Below are 22,881 nucleotides of genomic sequence, written 5' to 3' on the forward strand. Positions count from 1 at the left end.
GCTCAAATGTATGTTTTTTTTTGGACTTTTTTAAGAACAATTTGCAAGGCTTTGGTAAAAAATGATATAGGTAGCTGGGCACTGCCAGGGGGGCATGTGGGAGGATGCTTGCTTGGGGGATTTCGTTAAACTGCATGTGCATTTGTACAACTGTAGGATGTACTCCAACAAAAAAAATCTAAACAATCTGTCACTATTGGCTTATGATTGTAAACAAAGTTACCGCAGGATCCACGTGATGTCATTGACCACATATGGTGCACACGCCCATTCCTCTACCACTAGCCTCTCACTGTGAATGACCTGGCTGCATGTTAACCTGACCGGTAATGCTGGGTGACATCACTGACTATATAAGCCTGACTGTTTTTTTTACTATAGGAAAAACAAGCCGGTGGGCAGCAGGTCAGGGAGTCATTCATTTAATGACTGCAGTGACACCACCATTAAATGAATCCCTTTCAGCTGCAACAGGCTTGGGCAAGTGAACAGGCCAAATATGACACTTAAATTTGCCCATTCAGAGAACCTTGAACAGCTGGAGTTTGGGTCAAGCTAACCCCAAGCTCATCCCATGTGATCAGCCTTTTAGCATAATGACTATATCTATTTTTCTAACATAAAGAAAAGCCACAAAGGGTGCAGAAATAGAAATTTAACAACAAAATGACATATCAGAGAGCAGAAATTCTGATCAGTAAATTTTACGATAACAAAGCATTGTGGATGTCTTTCAAAGGCACAATAATTCAGATAGAAATGTTTTTCTTTATGGACTTGATATGTTTTGTAACCGCTGCATCTTTTAAACTTTCTCAGCTGAAGTATACTCCTGCTAATGCCGCAGAATCAGTCAACATGGATAAGCACCACAGTACAAACATCTCTTCAAAAATACAAAACTTTATTAAATCCAAGACACAGGACATGACAATTAACACGCTTTTGGAGACTCCTCATTTTCATACCTTAATAATTGCTATAACATTACTGTTTAGGTATGTATGTTTCCTTTTTATAACCATGTTGTTAGCCGTGCACCTTTTTAAAGTGGCCCTTAACCATTTGAGGACCGCCGTACGATGATATACATTGAAAGAATGGCACGGCTGGGCACAAGGGTGTACATGTACGTCCCCTTTAAGAACCCAGCCTTGGGTTGCGAGTGGACCTGGTCCGAAGCTTCATGACCGCGCCTGCGGGACCCACTGACCCGATCGCCGCTGGTGTCCCGTGATCGGATCACAGAGCTGAAGAACAGGGAGAGGTAAGTGTAAAAAAACCTTTCCCTGTTCTTCCTAGTGGCTTGTCAGTGATCGTCTGTTCGCTGTCATAGGGAACAATGATCAGTGACATCACACGCCCAGCCACGCCCCCCTACAGTAAGAATCATACACTAGAGCACACTTAACCCTACAGCGCCCCCTAGAGGTTAACCCCTTCACTGCCAGTGTCATTTTCACAGTAACCAGTGCATTTTTATAGCACTGATCGCTGTAAAAATGACAATGGTCCCAAAAATGTGTCAAAAGTGTCCGCCATAATGTCACAATCATGATAAAAATCGCGGGTCGCCCCCATTAGTAGTAAAAAAAAAATGTTCATAAAAATGCCATAAAACTATCCCCTATTTTGTGGACGCTTTAACTTTTGCGCAAACCAATCAGTAAAAATATTGAATTTATTTTCAAAATTGTCGCTCTATTTTTGTTTATAGCACAAAAAAAAGAGGTGATCAAATACCACCAAAAGAAAGCTCTATTTGTGGAGGAAAAAGGACGTCAATTTTGTTTGGAAACCACGTCGCACGACCGCACAATTGTCAGTTAAAGCGACGCAGTGCCGAATCGCAAATAGGGGCCTGGTCCTTTAGCTGCAAAATGGTCCGGGGCTTAAGTGGTTAAATTGCAAAGATTTTGTTGTACTAAGCAGCGTCTAGAAAAATAGCTGAAAACTTCCTGGTATGTGAGGCCACCTGGGCACTTTACTGCCAGTCTCAGGAGATTTGGAATGAGACTTGGTGATCTCACTACTGCGTTGCTCACAGTTTTCCTTGCTGAAGACTTTAACATGAGGATGCAAAGCCCTACGACTACCAAGATGGCTGCCTCCACATAGACACAGTGGAGAACAAGACATAGCAAGTCAGTAATGGGGAAATATCAGCTACAGGGAGACAAAGGCAATACTGGTGATTAGCCCTTCAATGCTTTGATCTTCACATGAATAAAACAGTAACAACAAATAAAATCATGTCATAATTCTTAGTGGAGCTTCTGAACTCGTTGCAAGCTATAGTTTACATAGCATCAGCTTCATCTTCTGTTGCGACACAAAGGAAGTTCTGGCTGTCATTTTGACAGCCATTATTTGCCATAGAGGCATAAGGGATCAGGGTGTATGCCCAAAATAGATGAAGTTGTTTAGGGCCTACTCAAAGTCTTCAAATGGCTAACAGTTTACTTTTGCTGCATTTGCTTTGTGAGATATTGCCAACAATAATGTAAGCTGACAATCCATTTATTTTGTTTAGAAAGAGGAATAATGTAAATAAATTACTTTGTGTTTTAGAGCACACCTAATCTACATGCGGAGGATTGCACAGATTTCATATGGTAATGGGGAATTTGTACCCCCCAGGGCAGGTGTGAGGTCCAGCACAGCTCCAGGAGGGGCCTGGAAGGTGAAGCGTTGTAGCAGTGTTGTAAAGAAGAGGAACATCTCCATCTTGGCCAATGTTTCCCCAGCACAGCTTCTTTTTCCTAAGAAAAAAAAAACATTTAAACATCAAAATTATTTAAATCTGTCACATAGTAGCATTTGTAAATTAAATCCATATTAAAGCAGGACTAAACCCCCTTATCCTTTTCAGCCAAGAAAGCTGCCATTTTAGCCTCTGTTTGATCTGTAACTTCTATTGTGCTGCATATGTGATCAGTTATGACTGCAGCCATTTGATGGTTTCACAGTTTGGTTGAGAGGACAAGCAAAGGCACCAGTTAGCATTCCCAGCATGCCAGGAATGTAACCATTTTTTGAATCCTTAAAGAGGAGTTCCACCCAAAAATGGAACTTCCTCTTAACCCACTCCTCTCCCCCTTACAGTAGGTGTTTGTGATATTGTGTTTTTAGCACGACAGCATCGCGCTGATTCTCGGCGACATGGTGCCGAGATCTCGCCGACATCTCACACTCACTGGAATAGTGACAGCACATCCCAGCAAGCGCGTCATAGAAGCGACAGGAGATCCGACTTGGATTCCCGCCAATTCTACACGTGTGCGGCGTTTGATATGAATCCTGAGGGGGAAGTCCCCGCCGGATTTTAAATAAAAATCCGGCATGGGTTCCCCCCTCAGGAGCATACCGGGCCCTTAGGTCTGTTATGGGTTGTAAGGAGAGCCCCCCTACGCCGAAAAAAACGGCGTAGGGGGTCCCCCTACAATCCATACCAGACCCGTATCCAAAGCACGCTACCCGGCCGGCCAGGAAGGGAGTGGGGACGAGCGAGCGCCCCCTCCTGAGCCGTACCAGGCTGCATGCCCTCAACATGGGGGGGTTGGGTGCTCTGGGGCAGGGGTGCGCACTGCGGCCCCCCCCACCTCAGAGCACCCTGTCCCCATGTTGATGAGGACAGGGCCCCTTCCCGACAACCCTGGCCGTTGGTTGTCGGGGTATGCGGGCGGGAGGCTTATCGGAATCTGGGAGACCCCGTTAATAAGGGGGCCCCCAGATACCGGCCCCCCACCCTAAGTGAATGGATATGGGGTACATCATACCCCTACCCATTCACCTGGAGGAAAAATGTCAAAGTTAATAAACACACCACACAAGGGTTTTTAAAATAATTTATTTTTCTGCTCCGGAGGCCCCCCCTGTCTTCTTTATTAGCTCTGTTTACCAGGGGGGGGGCTTCTTCTTTGACGTCTTCGGGTGGGTGGGGGCCGCCGTCTGGTCCTCTTCCACCGCCGGGGGGGGTCGCTTTTAAAAAAGCCCCCACCCCCCGGCGGGTTTGCTCCGGCGTCTTCGGCAGGTGGGCTTCTTCTTACGCTATCCCGACGGGTCTTCTCCGCTATCCGGGGGGGCTTCTCAACTCTCCGGGGGTCTCCTTCTATGTTCGCCGTCTATCTTCTTCTTCCGTGCTGTGAAGTATTCTTCTTCTTCCGGGCTGTGACGTCATCTTCTTCACTTCTCCAGATGTTGACACGCCGGCTCTTCTCGCTGAAATGACGGATGCGCGCCTTGCATCGGACCTATATAGGCCTCACAGTCCCATCATGCTCTGTACCTACCCATGTGATACCTACCCACGTGGGTAGGTATCACATGGGTAGGTACAGAGCATGATGGGACTGTGAGGCCTATATAGGTCCGATGCAAGCTGCGCATCCGTCATTTCAGCGAAAAGAGCCGGCGTGTCAACATCGGGAGAAGGAGAGAAGTGAAGAACATGACGTCACAGCATGGAAGAAGAACTCACAGCACGGAAGGAGAAGAAGACGTACAGCACGGAAGAAGGCACCGGACACCTGGAGAAGAACCGGGGTGCACCGAGTCAACAGCGGAGAGCGGCGAACATAGAAGGAGACCCCCGGAGAGTTGAGAAGACCCCCCGGATAGCGGAGAAGACCCGTCGGGATAGCGGAAGAAGAAGACCCCCCGCCGAAGACGCCGGAGGAAACCCGCCGGGGGGTGGGGGCTTTTTTAAAAGCGACCCCCCCCGGCAGTGGAAGAGAACCAGACGGCGGCCCCCACCCACCCGAAGACGTCAAAGAAGAAGCTCCCCCTGGTAAAAGAGCTAATAAAGAAGACAGGGGGGGCCTCCGGAGCAGAAAAATAAATTATTTTAAAAACCCTTGTGTGGTGTGTTTATTAACTTTGACATTTTTCCTCCAGGTGAATGGGTAGGGGTACGATGTACCCCATATCCATTCACTTAGGGTGGGGGGCCGGTATCTGGGGGCCCCCTTATTAAAGGGGGCTCCCAGATTCCGATAAGCCTCCCGCCCGCATACCCCGACAACCAACGGCCAGGGTTGTCGGGAAGGGGCCCTGTCCTCATCAACATGGGGACAGGGTGCTCTGAGGTGGGGGGGCCGCAGTGCGCCCCCCTGCCCCAGAGCACCCAACCCCCCCATGTTGAGGGCATGCAGCCTGGTACGGCTCAGGAGGGGGGGGGCGCTCGCTCGTCCCCACTCCCTTCCTGGCCGGCCGGGTAGCGTGCTTTGGATACGGGTCTGGTATGGATTGTAGGGGGACCCCCTTTGCCGTTTTTTTCGGCGTAGGGGGGCTCTCCTTACAACCCATAACAGACCTAAGGGCCCGGTATGCTCCTGAGGGGGGAACCCATGCTGGATTTTTATTTAAAATCCGGCGGGGACTTCCCCCTCAGGATTCATAACAAACGCCGCACACGTGTAGAATTGGCGGGAATCCAAGTCGGATCTCCCGTCGCTTCTATGACGGCTCTGTCTCCATCGCGGCAAGCCAGCTCGGCGCTGGCTCCCGCGATGGGGCTCGTAGGTGGTCAATCTCGCCGAGAAAGGGAGCGAGATTGACACAATATCGAGTTCACCTACTGTACATGCCACATTTGGCATGTAATTTTTTTTGGGGGGGAGTGGGGGCTTCAGGAGAAGGGGACTTCCTGTCCCACTTCCTCCTTCCGCCGAGGGGCTGCAAAGGTGATACGTCATATCGCCTTTTGGCAGCCCCTCCCTGTGGGCGATCGCCTAGGACACGTGACAGGTCCTAGGCGATCGCCTGTCCAATCAAACAGCGCAGCGCCGGGCCGCACGCGCATGCGCAGTGCCGCTCGCGCATGCGCAGTGGGTGCCCGGCCGTGAAGCCGAAAGCTGTCACGGCCGGGTGCCCACACTTAGGATGAAGACACCGGCCAGGGAGGGGGGGGAGAGGAGCGGAGCCCCGGCCGGCGCGTCGCTGGAACGCTGGAGCAGGTAAGTGTCAGTTTATTAAAAGCCAGCAGCTACACTTTTTGTACCTGCTGACTTTTAATAAACTTAAAAAATGGGTGGAAAACCCCTTTAAATGTATAGGTTTAGTTCCATTTTAAGATTAATATACATGGGTTTTAGGTCGCACCCAAGTCCACTGACAGTACTTGATGCAGATGTATCTATTTGCACTTGACTGTTTAGTCTTCAAAGCATCTGAACGGGGTACATGTCCTATCTGGAAGTTTTCCCCAAAGGAGCGCACCAAAATAAATTGCCTCCTAAGTTTTTTCCACTAGCCTAGCACAGCAAAAACATACACCTGAGGCAGTAACCAGAGGCGGCTCTAGGCTTTGTAAGGCCTTAGGCAAAACTTGACATGGGGCCCCACTCACGCCCATGATGGGAAAAATAATTCAAGGACAGGGGGCTTATCGGAATCTGGAAGCCCCCTTTAACAAGGTGGCCCCCAGATCCTGCTCTTTAATAACTAAGGGGCAGGGGCCACCCAGTGATGTCACCTGCTGAACCCGCCCCCTTGTGACGTCATTGACGGAGGGCATGTTGGGTTATTGATGTCACAAGGGGTGGTGTCACCAATATTCACTGGTTGTTAGTGACGCTGGCGGCCCAGCTCCCTGAGCACAGCAGCGTTAAGGACCTCTGTCCCTCAAAACTGGGGTAATGCATTGGGTAATTTAGGCGGCCCGAGGCCTTAGGCGACCGCCTAATTTGCGTAATTAAAGAGCCTCTGATGCTGAGCCTGATAAACAAGTACACTCATTGTCAATGAAAAGAGCTCAGGAATACTGCACCTGTCATATAAGCAGTCACAGAATCTAGGAACTCTGCTCAGTGAGACTGACCCATCACTCAGGCTGAGAGTAGACGTGCACTGCCGAAAAATTTGTTTTTGTTTCATTCTTTTTTAGCTTTTTTTGGAAATTCGGAGATCCAAATTTTCAGATTTCCGAATTCAAAATTTTTGAGTTTCTTTTTCACGATCGTGAAAAAAAAAATGCTGGAGCAAAGCGCGGTGATGTACAACATGTACGACGGCACTATAAGGCCCCATGCACACGAGACGCTATTACAAACGCCTCTAATCTCAGCTTTTCAAAGGCAAAAAACGGCATTTAAAACGCCCGTTTTTGCCGCGAATTGCGCTGCGTTTTGCCGCGATTTGCGGCGTTTTACCGCGATTTGCGGCTGTCAGCGTTTATCCCCAAAACACTGTAGACCCTCCCCAAGCTCAGAATCAAACTATTTGTGCCGTGTTTTGCCGCGTTTAGCGGCGTTTTGACGCGTTTAGGGGCGTTTTGCCGCGATTTGCGTCTAAAACGCAAAAGCTGAAAGCTTCTGAACCCAAAATTTCGGGTTTGGAAAAACGGCCCTAAACCCAACTGCTTTGAAACGCCAAAAAACGTGATTGTGTGCATGGACACATAGGATAACGTTAAATGTGTTCAGGGGCAGTTGAAAAAAATGCCCAAATGCCTCTGAACTCGAGTTTAGCAGCGTCTCGTGTGCATGGGGCCTAAAAGGGAAGTTCCATTCAGATGGCGCCACCCTTTGGGCTGCTTTTGCTGATTTTGTGTTAGTAAAAGTATGGTGAGAGACGATTTGCGCTTTTCAGTCTTCGTGCTTTTCAGTCTGTTACAGCGTGACGAATGTCCTATCTCCATTACAAATGCTAGTTTTACCAGAACGAGTGCTCCCTTCTCATAACTTGCTTCTGAACATGCATGTTTTTTTCCCGTCGTTAAAGCTTACACACGATAATTTTTCACAACGTGAAAAACGACAACGTGAAAAACGACACGAAAATTTAAAGCATGTTTTAATGCCCATTTTTTACGTCATGGAAAATGCTCTGAAGCCCACACACGATAGTTTTTAATGACATAAAAAAAAATGAAATTTTTCACGTCAAAAAACGGTCGTGTGTACGCGCCATTATTAAAAAAACAAAAACAAGACTTTACAACCACTTTAATGGCACCCCAAACACAGTGGGCCGGATTCAGATACATTGGCGTATCTGTCCGGCCCGCGTAACGTATCTCCAATACGTTACGCCGCTCTAACTTTGGGTGCGAGTTCTTTATTCACAAAGAACTTGCGCCATTAGTTAGAGCGGCGTAGCGTATGTGTTGCGGCGTAAGGCCGCGTAATTCAAATAGGGATATTGCATATTCCTCGCGTAAACAAACGGAAGTGCCACCTAGCGGCCAGCGTGAGATTGCAGCCTAAGATCCGACGGTGTAAGTCACTTACACCTGTCGGATCTTAGGGATATCTATGCGTAACCTGATTCTATGAATCGGGCGCATAGATACGACCGTCGGAACTCAGAGATACGACAGCGTATCAGGAGATACGCCGTCGTATCTCTTTCTGAATCCGGCCCAGTGTGATTTTTGCCTTGATTGTCAAGTGACAAAATGCATGAGAATCACAGCAAAATGCGCATGTAACAATGTGCCTCAATTGAGTGCACCAGTGCCATTGTTCCATCAGATTACCGCTATCCATCAGATTGTGCAACGGAAGTGACGTTCCGACCAAACAATACTGCACATGCGCTATGCGTGCTACCATGCACTCCACAGCGCGATGCTTTCCACACACTTTATGATTTGATGGGTAGCGGTATTCTGATAGAACACGCATGCAGACTGTCACGGAATTTGGGCTGCAGAACCATTGCCTGGAGAACTCTGTGTTTTAATGTGTTCTTAAGTTATCCAGACAAAGCTGGTCACTAATTGCTTATGGCTTCTTAAGCATAAGTTTGTCCTATGGGGAAGCCAGACTGTAAGGTGGTCATTGTCCATCATAATATAAGCTTTACTGTCTAAGGTGACCTTTATCTGAGATAATGGGAGTAGCCCTTATCTGATGGTTTTCTGTATAAATTCAGTGGGCCGGATTCATGTAGCTCAGCGGATCTTTAGATCCGCTAGATCTACCTGGTTTACGATCCGCCGGTGCAATTTAGCGAGGCTAGTGCATGATTCATAAAGCACTTACCTCGCAAATTGCACCATTGGATCGTAACTCCCCCCGGCGGAATGCAAATTCCGCGGCTAGGGGGAGTGTACAATTTAAATCAGGCGCGTTCCCGCGCCGATTTAACTGCGCATGCGCCGCCGGCGAAAAAGCCCAGTGCGCATGCTCCAAATGACGTCGCTAGGACGTCATTGTTAGCGGCGGGTACGTCAATTGCGCCCATCGGGATTCCCGATCGACTTACGCAAACAACGTAAACATTTTGAATCTCGGCGCGGGAACGGCGGCCATACTTAACATTAGCTACCCCCCATATAGCAGGAGTAGCTCTCCGCCGGAAAAAGCCGAACGCAAACGACGTTGAAAAAGAGCACTGAGCAGTGTGGGGTGTACCAACATGGCCTCCACCACCTTCCTATTGCTGGCGCCCAGCTTCTTTCACAATGTAACATCAAAACAGCATCAAAAGTGTCAATACACTATGGGCCAGATCCACAAAAACCCGGCGCAACATATTTTTTTCCATTTACGTTACACCGCCGCAAAATCTCTACCTAAGTGCCCGATCCACAAAGCACTTACCTAGAAATTTTGAGCGGTGTAACTTAAAATCGTCCGGCGCAAGGCGTTCCTAATTTCATGGGGCGAGTCCCATTTAAATTAGGCGCGCTCCTGCGCCGGACGTACTGCGCATGCTCCCGACATCATTTTACCGATGTGCTTTGCGCGGTTTTACGTTACGCCGAGTTTTGTGAATCGCGCCGGGTAAAAAAAGTTGCGTCGGAAAAAAAAAAAAAGATACACGGCGGGAAAAAAAAAAGTTTAAAAAAAAAAATGACAGCGTCGCGGGAAAGAAGGGTCTACTTTTACATGGTGTACTAACTTTACACCGTGTAAAAGCAGCCCTAATTTTGCGTTTGCAAACTAATACTTACGGAGAAAAAACGAAGCTGAAAAGCTTTGTGGATCTCCGTAAGTGCTAATTTGCATACCCGACGCGGCATTTCGACTCGAAATGCCCCCAGCGGCGGATGCGGTACTGCATCCTAAGATCCGGCAGTGTAAGTCCCTTACACATGTCGGATCTTCTGCCTAACTATGAGAAACTTATTCTGTGGATCAGTTCCATAGTTAGAAACAGGCATACGACGGCATATCAGTAGATACGCCAGCGTATCAGTAGATACGCCGGCGTATCCCTTTTGTGGATCTGGCCCTATATTTATATACGCTCATTATATTACTAAAATTACTCTGAAATTCAAGATGCAGCTGGGTGTACTAAGATGTCCGCATGGGTGTTCTATCAGATTACCGCTACCCGTCAGATCATAAAGTGTGCGGAACGCATCGCGCCGTGGAATGCATCGCGCATGCGCAGTAAGTATTTTTTGGACGGATCGTCACTTCCGTTGCACTACCTGATGGGAAGCGGTAATCTGATAGAACACCATTACATGGGAGATGGAAAGGCAATCACATGCTCACCCATTCCCAGAAGTACAAAATGTTTCATTTTGCTTACAGCAGCTACAAAAAAATAAAAATAAACCAGTGTGTATTGTAGGGTTAGAAGGATCTTTTTCCTTTGCCCTGTGTGGGCTGAAGATGGGATCACATTAATACAGCAGCCTTCGACATGAGGTTTCCTATGTGCTGGGGTTACCTTTTGGCCTAGAAGACCTGACCCAAGACATGGGGATGGGGATGTGGCTTTCTTGAATCTTTAACTTAATATATGGCCATCTAGAGACAAAATATTGCTTAACGGGACTCTCAATGAAAAGAAACATGCTATGAATAAAAACCTCAACCACATGTAATACAAAAAATGTATAAAAAAAATGTACCCTAACCTACAGAATTAGAATTGCCTTAGAGTGACCACTCCCAAACTAGAATATCTCCTGGGTGGCCATGTTTTAGGAGGATGTCACAATGGTAAACAGGCTTTCTGTAGTAATCAATGAGAGCCAATTACCTTGTTGGATTTAAATGCCCTCATCAACCTTTCCCAACACTGAAATGATAAATATGCAAATGTATTACCAATAGAGAATGGGATGAATGCATCATTCTTTTTAAAATTGCCTTCTGTATACAGAAAATGCTCTGGGTAAAACTCATAAGGTTTTTCAAAGTAGTCTTTGTCTCTTAGAGAAGAGGAGAGCACTGGGATGACTGTGGTTCCCTGCAGGAAAAATAGATACCAACTGATTAGTATATCACAATTGAAAAATGTGTTGACCTATAGTCATGCCTCTTTAACTTAAAGGGGTTGCAAACATTAGTGTCTTTTCACCTTAGGGTGAAAAAACACCTTGCAGTGTCTGGACCCCCAGCCCCCCGTTTTACTTACCTGAGCCCTGAATTTCCATGGGCGCGATCCCACGTTGCTCTCTCCACAGCTTTTCAGCTCTTCATTGGATAGATTGAGGCGGTGTGCAGTACCGCGTTTGGCCTTAGGTGGGGGGTGTCGGAGCCGAATGGAGCTGATCCCAGCCGATTGGCACCGTTCGAAATATTTGGAAAGACACGGAAATACTCAGTTCCCGGGCCATTCCAAGGTCTGCCAAGGTCAGCCGAGCTGTCCTTGGGCTTTTCCGGCTGTTTGAGGCTCTCCGGCACCCACCCCCGCCTCTGGGTGCATGCGGTATTGCATGCCATTGAAGTCAATGCGGAACAAATTATTTCCGTTTCCATTAACTTCAATAGGGGAAACTCGGTTTGATATGCGAGTACTTTGGATTATGAACATTCTCCTGGAACAGATTATGCTCATAATCTGAGGTTCCACTGTATTTCAGTTTAGGTCTACATTACCATTGTCACTCACCTTTGGTATGAAATATCCTCTAAATGTGACATCTTGTGAAGTTGCATGTGGAACACTTCCTGGTACGATATCACCATAGCGAAAGATCTCATGAACAACGGCATCAGTGTACGGCATTTGTTTCCGGTGCTCTAATTGAGGCTGGGCTGTGCCAATTACTCTTTCAATTTCATCTTGCACTTTCTCTGTTCAGAAGCAGATATCAATCAAATCAGTTATTATACATACTATATACGGCCTAGATATCTGTGGCAGTTTACTTATATCTATTAGGAAAGGTTTACTTCAGTTTGAACTGTAAGCTTGAAGAATAACACCAACAAATGCTTTACTGTATATAGTCCAGTAGGCGATAACTATAGGTAAACACGTGCAATTATTTTCGATCCAAATATTTGGTTATGCGGCGATTCAGATACATGAAATAGTAATCAATAGTAATGAATTTCATTGAAATCCATTAAATTAATTTTGTTTATTCGTTTAGCAAATTCCAACTTTTCAGAACAATTAGAATTTGGGTCAGTCAAAAAAACATTCAACGGATCCAAATGCTGTGTGAAGAAATATCTGGTTGTTATAGCGGGCTTCCCCACTGACAGATGAATGTAATGAGAACAATGCCCCCCCTCCTAAACCATACCAGCCCACATGCCCTTAACATGGGTTTCCCGAAAACTCTGGGCTGTGGTTGTCGGGTCTGCGGGTGGGAGGTTTATTGGAACCTGGAAGCCCCCTTTGACAAGGGGGCCCCCATATCCCGCCCCCCCATGTGAATGGATATTGAGTATCGTACCCCTACCCATTCACCAAAAAAGTGTTAAACAGTAAAAACCATAAACAGTTTTTGACAAGTCATTTATTATAAAAAAAATAAAAAAAATAATAGTGTTCCTCGATTTACATTCATTGTCAATCAAGACGCAGCCGAAACCGAAAAATAGAAAAGAAATCAAAAACGCCTCTGCCTCCTGGAAGACCTTCCACCGTCTGCCTGCTCTGTGCCTTGAAAGTTCTTATATAGGCAAGGGGCGAGGTCACCCAGCTATGTCACCTGATGGCACCATCCCCTTATGGCGTTACGTGACGTCATAACCAAAAAAAATTCTGCACATGTCTATGGGTAAACTATATTTCACAAGGAAAACCCCCGTGTCATGGTATGTGGTCAGTCTGTGGTCAAAGGTCATTTCACTTCATGTCTTACTTTGTATATTAGGATATTTCATCATTAGTAAGAGCCCCCATCTCAGAGTGGTGGATGTTGTCTCCATTCCAGCAGCAAACAAGTTTCCCACCAGAGCTGTCAAATTTTCATCATGGTAATACAGGGTGGATTCTGGTTTCCCCTAAATAACAGAAATATAAGACGTCAAAATTAAATTGAACAAACTGAAAAGTTAGAAGCTGATTGGCTACCATGCAGAGCTGCATCAGATTTTGCACTCTCCACTTTTAGTAAATAAACCACAATGTGTATTACAATACATATTCTTAACAATCAGTATAAAAAAAAAACCTTCATTGACCTTTGCAGCTGCAGGCATTGTGGAAGAATACCTTACAATTCACAACAGAGGCTCTTAAATAAGAGCGCCTCATTTTCTCAGACAGAAGACTTTCCACCCTGCCAGGCTTCCAATGTAGACAAACAGCAGGTGTGGTTGTACTACCGTGCCTGGAGCTTTGACCAATGAGAACTTATTTTGAAGATAAAGTTGAATATGACGTTTAATCTTCCCTGGTTCCCCAGCCTGCATATCAATACTTTTTTTTTTTTTTATTGTCATTTTCATTATTTACCCTGTTTAACAACATCATAGTTTTGGTCTCTGTGCTTCAGTATGTAATGCAGGCATGTTATGGTTGGTGGAAGGGTCTGGCAAGGGTGCTCTACATAACTTCACAAAAATATCACAATACCCTGCCTCAGGATTCCTCTCCAGAGCCCTAAGCCCTGATATACAAGCAGTGTTGGCTCTTGGGAGGAATTATGGAAACATTGAGGTGTAAATGTCATTCTGAAGGAGTACGAGTTTCTGGCGGGAAAGGAGCCCATACAACTGTGCAAGACTGAAGGCAAGGAGAGAGTTCATGTTTTTACTGCTTCTTACGAATAGTGATGAGCTTTATGTTCGGGTCGAACATGAGTTCGACATAAACATTGGCTGTTCGCCCGCTCGCCGAATAGCGAACAATTTGGGGTGTTCGCGGCAAATTCGAAAAGCCGTGGAACACCCTTCAAAGGCTATGGGAGAAATCAAAAATGCTTATTTTAAAGGTTAATATGCAAGTTATTGTCATAAAAAGTGTTTGGGGACCTGGGTCCTGCCCCAGGGAACATGTATCAATGCAAAACAAGTTTTAAAAATGGCAGTTTTTTGGGAACAGTGGGCCAGATTCAGGTACATCTGCGGCGGTGTAACGTATCGCATTTACGTTACGCCGCCGCAAGTTTTACGGGCAAGTGCTTGATTCACAAAGCACTTGCCTGTAAAGTTGCGGTGGCATAGCGTAAATCCCTCCGGCGCAAGCCCGCCTAATTCAAATGATCCGGGTAGGGGGCGTGGATCATTTAAATTAGGTGTGTTTGTGCGCCGAACGTACTGCGCATGCTCCGTTTTGAAATTTCCCGCCGTGCTTTGCGCGAAATGACGTTGCACCGACGTCATTTTTTGAACGTCGACGTGAGTTACGTCCTTTCTTATTCACGGACGACTTACGCAAAAAAAAATGTAAAATTCGACGCGGGAACGACGGCCATACTTTAACATGGCAAGTCTAAATATAGGCCACAAAATAGCAGGTTTAACTATACGCCGGGAAAAGCCGACTAGCGACGACGTAAGAGAATGCGACAGCCGCGCGTACCTTTGTGGATCGCCGGAAAAAGCTAATTAGCATAGTCGACGCGGAAAACGACGCAAACTCCACCCAGCGGGGCGCCATAGTATTGCACCTACGATCCGAAGGCGTTCTAAGCCGTACGCCTGTCGGATCGAAGCCAAAAGCCGTCGTATCTTAGTTTGAGGATTCAAAATAAAGATACGACGCGGCAAATTTTAAAGTACGCCGGTGTATCAGTAGATACGCCGGCGTACTTGTACTGTGAATCTTGCCCAGTGATTTTAATAATGCTTAAAGTGAAACAATAAAAGTGAAATATTCCTTACCAAAGGGCCTGGTATGGACGGGGGGGCTACACTGTTTTCTTCCTTGATTTTTTTATCTATATTGCCAGGAGCCAAAATTACAATACACCCACAAGTTTAAAAAACGTTCCTTTAGAAATGTCATTATTTCCGTGGCATGTTCTACACATTGCACAGATGCACCACTTTCCAGGCAGACTAAGGAGACCCCCAGGCACAATATTTAACCACTTCAATACCGGGCCGTGTGTATGCTCCATCGCAGTTTTCCCGACAGGGGAAAAAAAAGGAGAATTGTTTTTTCCTTCTGGGATTCCCGGCGGACTTTTTCCCATCCGGAAAAAACAGTCGTGTGTGTGCTTTTGCGAGGGAAAAAAACCTGCATGCTCAGAATCAAATATGAGACGGGAGCGCTCATTCTGGTAAAACTAGCGTTTGTAATTGAGATAGCACATTCGTCATGCTGTAATGGACTGAAAAGCACAAGGCTGAAAAGTGCGAATCTTCTCTCAAACTTTTACTAACAGAAGGATCAGCAAAAGCAGCCAAAGGGGTGGCACCGCTTGATTGGAACTTCCCCTTTATAGTCCTGTCATACGTGGTGTACGTCACCACGCTTTGGACGAGTGGTATTTGGCCTGAACGTGTGTATGCAAGGCAGGCTTGAGAGGAATCCCATTGGGAAAAACGTTGTTTTTTTCCTGCCGAGAAAAACGGTTGTGTGTACGAGGCATTACTGTGCAATCACTGAGAGTAGTGGGAGTTACTGGGTGTAGTAGGCAGGACTAAATATATATAAGGCAACCAGTCACAGACGCCATTAGCTTCTGATGACGCCCAGTGGGAGAGGCAAAATCCATTAAGCTGAGATCTAGTGACGGTTGTTTACACGCCATGGCAGAATTTGTATGCACGGTTTTAAGAGTCTAATGTAAGTGTAATGTTTTCTGGCTTTTTATGAATAAAAATAGCAGTATTACACTATATATCCTCTTCTCTTCATTGCCATATGCTTAATATGCCCATTCGGTCATTGGGAAAGTTGGAAAGGAGATAATTAGATCCGGATACAGGATGCATCTGACGTCTTCATACACTGGTGGAAAGGCATCCCCTTCCACGTTTACAGCCAACAGTGGGAACGATTGTCAGGAGACACCAGTCCAAATCGCATACCAGGCTATTTTAAAGAGTGAATTTGGTGACCCAGGATTGTCACAGAGATCCACACCAACTGCATAATTTGCACACGTTCAACACATCATATGGATGGACTTTTTGTTTGCACTTTAAAGCGTATTTGCACTATAAGCGCACTGAGCACTTTATACTCTTATGTAGTACTGTGTTATTGATGCAGGCTTTTTCATATTTGTTTTTCATTGGTTTATTGTATTTGTTGGAGCAGCTCTGAATTTAATACTTATACATATTTTCAATTGAATTTATGTTTACTGAATACTTTGAGTGGAGATTGATCCCTTATTCATAAAGACTTTTTATTACCTCTTGTTGCTTGGCCAGGAAAGTATCAATAAGGTTTCTCTGATCATTTATGTCCAGTTCTTTCCTTTGCTTAGTAAATGTGGCTCTTATAAAGCTCCGAAATTGTAAAATGTTTTTTGTGAACTTCTTCTGGCCTCCTGGCATCAAGCCCATTATAAATGGAAAGCTGTTGTAGAGCTTAAGAAAAAAAAAAAAGAACGTACATAATGAAATTATTTTCTATTTGTGGACATTTATATAGGCTGAAATATATATATATATATATATATATATATATATATATATATATATATATATATATATACACACATACACTGCTCAAAAAAATTAAAGGAACACTTTGAAAACATATCAGATCTCAACGGGCAAAAATCTCATGCTGGATACCTATACTGATATGGACTGGGTAATGTGTTAGGAATGAAAGGATGGCACATCAATTGATGTAAATGAAAATTATCCATCTACAGAGGGCTGAATTCAAAGCCCCCCCCCCCCCCCCCGAAAATCAAAGTGAAAAAATTATGCAGCAAGCTAGTCCATTTTGCTGAAATTTCATTGCAACAACTCAAAATGGTCATTAGTAGTTTGTATGGCTTGTGCTTGTATGCATGCCTGACAACATCAGGACATGCTCCTAATGAGATGACGGATGGTGTCCTAAGGTATTTCTTCCCAGATCTGGACCAGAGCATCACTGAGCTCCTGAACAGACTGAGGTGCAACCTGGCGGCACCGGATGGACCGAAACATAATGTCCCAGAGGTGTTCTTTTGGATTCAGGTCAGGTGAGCATGGGGGCCATTCAATGGTATCAATTCCTTCATCCTCCAGGAACTGGCTGCATGCTCTCATCACATGAGGCCGGGCATTGTCATGCACCAGGAGGAACCCAGGACCCAGGACCCACTGCACCAGCATAGGGTCTGACAATGGGTCCAAGGATTTCATCCCGATACCTAATGGTAGTCAGGGTGCCATTGTGTAGACTTTAGAGGTCTGTACGTCCCTCCATGGATATGCCTCCCCAGACCATCACTGACCCACCACCAAACCAGTCATGCTGAACGATGTTACAGGCAGCATAAAGTTCTCTGTGGCTTCTCCAGACCCTTTCACGTCTGTCACATATGCTCAGGGTGAACCTACTCTCATCTGTGAAAAGCATGGGTCACCAGCAGCGGACCTGACAATTCTGGTGTTCAATGGAAAATTCCAATCAAGCTCCACAGTGTCCGGCAGTGAGCACAGAGCACACTAGAGGACGTCGGGCCCTCAGGCCACCCCCATGAAGTCTGTTTCTGATTGTTTGGTCAGAGACATTCACACCAGTGGCCTGCTGGAGGTAATTTTGTAGGGCTCTGGCAGTGCTTATCCTGTTCCTCCTTGCACAAATGAGCAGATACCAGTCCTGCTGATGGGTTAAGGACCTTCTACGGCTCTGTCCAGCTCTCCTAGTGTAACTGCCTGTCTCCTGGAATCTCCTCCATGCTCTTGAGACTGTGCTGGGAGACACTGCAAACCTTCTGTCAATGACACATATGAATGTGCCATCCTGGTGGAGTTGGACTGCATGTGCAACCTTTATAGGGTTCAAGTATCGTCTCATGCTACCAGTAGTGACACTGACCCTAGCCAAATGCAAAACTAGTGAAAAACAGTCAGAAAAGATGAGTAGAGAAAAAATGTCAGACACTTCCACCTGAAAAAACATTCATGTTTTGGAGGTCACTTCATTGTTGCCCATCTAGTGTACCTGTTAATTTCAATTAACAGCAAAGCATCTGAAACTGATTAACAACCCCCTCTGTATACACCCCTCCCCCTCTGCTACTCAACTGACCAGATCAATATCCCAGGAGTACTAATTCAAAAGTGTTCCTTTAATTTTTTTGAGAACAAAAGAAGATCAGGACAGCCGCACTCCAATCCAACGTAACTTTAATGTAAAAAAAAAGGAAACAGGCACTACAAGTCACAGCAACGGAACCTAGGACAGATGACGCGTTTCACAATAACTTAGCTATGAGTAAACACTGAAGTCACTGAAGTTAGTGTGAAACGCGTCAGCTGTCCTAGGTTCCGTCGCTGTGACTTGTAGTGCCTGTTTCCATTTTTTTACATTAAAGTTACGTTGGATTGGAGTGCGGCTGTCCTGATCATCGTTTGTTCTTATTTGCCATGTGCATTGCTAGCACCCTCAGTTCCTGAGAGGAAGATTGCACCCAACAAGACCTGCCTGGAGCGGCAATTTCTGCCTATTGAATTTTTTTGAGAAGTGTGTGTATATATATATATATATATATATATATATATATATATATATATATATATATATATCTTATATGAAAATATAAATAATGCTTATATTTATAGTAATGGAGTCTCATGAAGCTTCTAATAATATGCATAGGATTTTATTGTTGGTGGTAAGGGGATGCCTCCATATGTGCTCCCAAGGTTTGGTATGTTGTCTTTGTTAACCCCCCCATAAAAAATACAGATCCCGCTCCCTTAAAGCAGATTACACAGCACAGTGCTTGTGCTGTGTAATCTGCCCCTTCTAAACTAAAAAAAAACCTGCCTGAATCTGCCACATCCTATATGCCCTCTCTGCGCTGACCATGAAAATCAGGGCTGCTAAGCACTGACCATCGTGGTAAGAGTGCATCCCTTCATCATACTCTTCTCTCCCCTCTGTTCTCCTCTCCCCCCTCACCACCTTCTTCCTGCCTGTCAGCGCCTTCTCTGAGTCTATCTCCACCCTGCCCCGCTCCCCCTCCCACCGCTATTCTTGAAAAATAAAAAAACATAAAATTGTCACCACCAGCCCTTGTTTTAGAGGCTGGCATAGCACACTACGTGAGTTGTTTTAAAAAACAAGCGTTCTAAATACATATTTTGAGCTGTCTTTAGGCCAGTCACGTGACTCGCGGCCACTTTACAGCTCTGATACAGGGCTTATGGCTTCTGCAGGAGGAGAAGAGCAGTCACGTGATGTTCCCGGCTGGCGTCAGAAGTAGATCACGGCACCTCCCACAGAAGCCATCCATCGGAGCTGTAAAGTGGCCGCGAGTCATGTGATCGTCCTAAAGACAGCTCTAAATCAGTATTTAGAACCCTAGTTTTTTTAAAACAACTTACATAGTGTGCTATGCCAGCCTCTAATAGAGGGGCAGTGACTTAATAAAACAGGTTAAAAAACACTTTAAGCTTGAGCTATTGAATTCCATAAAACAACAGGCGTTTCTGCAGCAGCACAGCAGCTAAGGCCAGACTGGTAAAAATTGCAAAAAAAACTAAAGCTACAAAACTAAAGCTACACCTGCTGCAAATATAAATAAAAAGATTCTTATGACATATTTCATATTTACATTAACTGTAATAAAGAAAGTATATACAAAAACACTGTACATTTCCTTTTATAGGATATAAATCAAATATTCATCTTTCTAACTAGTATTGATAAATGTTGAGTACTTCAGTGTTATATATTTTACCTCTTTGAGGAATTTCCGCAGTTAAGAAAAAAAAAATTACAAGGGCTGTAACTAAAGAAATGCACAACTTTTTTTTTTATTAAAGCTCTGCCCAATTTTTTTTTTAAAGTCAACAGCTTCAAATACTGCAGCTGCTGACTTTTAAACTATGGACACTTATCTGTCCAGGGCGCCCGCGATGTCGGCACCTGAAGCCGATCTGTCCCTCGGCTCATGGGTGGAGGTGCCACCATCTTCAGTGAGGGAATCAGGACGTAAAGCCTTGCGGCTTCACAGCCTGGTTCCCTACTGTGCATGCGTAAGTCACGCTGTGCGATCCCACTGGTCCCTGCTGTCTTCTGGGACCCGTGTGTCTCCCAAGAGACAGCGGGGTCGACAGAGGAGGCGCCGGACGTGGCGTAGATTTCTGCGAATACAGCGGCTATCTATGCCTGGAAGTGGGAGTAAAAGCCTGTATTAGACAGGAATCTGCTCCCCCTCCCCCTGAATGGTGCCAAATGTGACACCGGAGGGGGGGAGGATTCCGAAAAGCGGAAGTTCTATTTTTGGGTGGAACTCCGCTTTAACCTCTAAGCGCTGTCCTTTTAAGAGGTTTATGGCGCTGGGGGGTGGGGCAGGGCTTAGGATCACATGACCACCGTGATTGGCTGTCAAGGTGATCGCATGATCCTAAAACTCTCGATTGCAAGGAGCGATCAGGAGCTTTAAGTTAGGCGACAGTAATTGCGCCGGGCGAACACAGCATGCAGTCTCTTAGCAGGTGTATTGGCAGAATATCACACAAATATGCGGCCTCTCTGCACCAAGGACTAGGCGCAGAGAGGCCGCATATTTGCGTATAGGCCAGCACTAAGGTTTTAACTTACATATGCTAGGCGCCTCAGAGCGCCCCACTGGCGGGCGCCGGTCTCACCAACGCCTTGCTACGCCCCTGATACGCGGTACAAACTTCACCAAGTAATGGATTCCAAGCATAAGCATTGTACCATCATTGAGTTCTTGATGAAAAAGAGGCACAGGCTGTCCCACATACACAGAAGGCTACATAATGTTTACGGTGATGACACCATTGATAAGAGCAAGGTCTAGTCATTAGTGACTCTTCTCAATAGATCCATCTCTGTAAGCCATTTGTGAATGTCAGACAGCCTGTACCCCTTCTTCATCAAGAATTCAATGATGGCGTGTTGCTTCTGCTTTGAATCCATTATTTATCTGCAATGAAAAATAACACAAAGAAGAAGAGTTACTAAAGAGGAGGATCTACTCTAACAAGATATTACATTTGAATGACCTGTAAGTTGGAAAAGCATTTTGCATTACTTTTGGTACAGCCCTGGTACTTTACCACACACCAATAAAGCAACTTACCCTGACTATAGGTGAGCCCAGAATTCTTAAATTCTCATTAACTATACCCATGAGCTTCTTTATAGTGGGGTCCTCGTACTCAAATCTACGGCTCAGTAGTATGGATACAATAATGTTGGCCACGGCTGCATTAATAATGGTGTGATTATTGAAGGGCTTCCCTGGAATTTGAACACACAAAGTTAGCATTCAGTTTTTTTTTTGTCCGCTTGTATTAAATTGAACTACTGTATTTGCTGGCATATAAGACTACCTTTTACACTTACACTTTAAAAACTGGCAGGGGTCGTCTAATATGCCGGGTCAACTGCTCAGATACCTGCTGGATGTGCTGTAATACTGTAAATGTAAAATTAGGGGATCGTCTTATACGCCCGGTCGCCTTATACACCGGCAAATACGGTAGGTCTTTCGGGTAGAAGTGAACATTTTCCAAATAATTTTACCAGTATGTGCAAATTTTGTTTAAAAGATGAGCTGCAGGAAAAAGCTTGGCACCTGTCAACTTTGTGGATAGCTAAATCTTAAAGCGCAACTTCACTTTTGTTGAGAAAATAAAACATTCCCCTCTTTGTGATCTATGAACATTGCAAGGATTTTAACAAACTTTGTTGCAGAGTAATACCTTTTGTTGTTGTGAAGAAATCCCTGTTTGTTCCTCTGTGCTGAATGGTTCTACTGGAATTGGTTTCATAATTATAAACCAGCTGTGCAGCTGCAGAGCACTAATGAGGCAATCTGCTGGGCCTGCATCCCTTTAGATGTGTTCCTATTGGGAGTATCTCACAAAAATTACATTTTTGTTGCAGGGGATGCCTGAAATCTGACTTGCATCTTAAGCCCCATACACACTATAGGATTTTCTGCTGAGTTTTGTCTTCAGATTTACCAAAATCATGTAGTGCAAGGGCCTGCCTGATGGCATACAATATGAAACTCTAATGCCCCGTACACACAATCACTTTATGTGATGAAAAAAAACGACACTTTCTGTGAAGTAAAAAATGACGTTTTTGAAACTTCAATTTTCAAAGACGAAGTTGCCTACACACCATCGTTTTCTCACAATGCTCTTGCAAAGTGAGGTTACGTTCCACCACGTTTTACCATTGAAGCTCGCTTCATAAGTAGCTTCTGGGCATGCGTGGATGAAAAAACGTCTTAGAAAACGACGTTTTTTGGTACACATGGTCAATTTCATTGAGAAGTAAAAAGTGCACTTTTGAAAAACGACACATAAAATTGAAGCATGCTTCAATTTTTTTTGGTCGTTTTTTACAAGACATAAAACAACGTTTTCCCCCACACACAGTCAATTAAAGTGACGTTTTTAAAAACGTCATTTTTTTTCATCACATAAAGTGATGGTGTGTACGCGGCATTAAGGTTTGTCCTCATATTATATGGTTTTGGTAAATTTGAAGACAAAAATCAGCAGAAAATCCTATAGTGTGTATGGGGCTATAGGCAGACTTCTGGAAAAATTGGTGCTGCACCAATCACACAAGCAGGAAATGTTTCTGAGGCGTGGTCAGAACAACTCCAGGTAG

The 22,881-nt window shown here is 45.1% G+C and overlaps 1 protein-coding gene across 1 annotated transcript in view; it reads right to left on the reverse strand.

Moving 5' to 3' along the window:
• Positions 1-2,504: 2,504 nt before the first annotated feature.
• Positions 2,505-22,881, reverse strand: part of LOC120936146 (cytochrome P450 2K1-like) — a 61,081-nt gene continuing 40,704 nt past the window's right edge. Inside the window, exons 6-11 of the mRNA XM_040348285.1 lie at positions 21,332-21,492; positions 16,461-16,637; positions 13,010-13,151; positions 11,803-11,987; positions 11,016-11,157; positions 2,505-2,762 (exon numbers count right to left, since the gene is read on the reverse strand). Coding sequence (XP_040204219.1) covers positions 2,584-2,762; positions 11,016-11,157; positions 11,803-11,987; positions 13,010-13,151; positions 16,461-16,637; positions 21,332-21,492 — 986 coding nt within the window. The 3' untranslated portion in view covers positions 2,505-2,583. The remainder of the gene's footprint in view (positions 2,763-11,015; positions 11,158-11,802; positions 11,988-13,009; positions 13,152-16,460; positions 16,638-21,331; positions 21,493-22,881) is intronic.

This window comes from Rana temporaria, chromosome 4 (genome assembly GCF_905171775.1).
Source record: "Rana temporaria chromosome 4, aRanTem1.1, whole genome shotgun sequence".
NCBI classification, from domain to species: domain Eukaryota; kingdom Metazoa; phylum Chordata; class Amphibia; order Anura; family Ranidae; genus Rana; species Rana temporaria.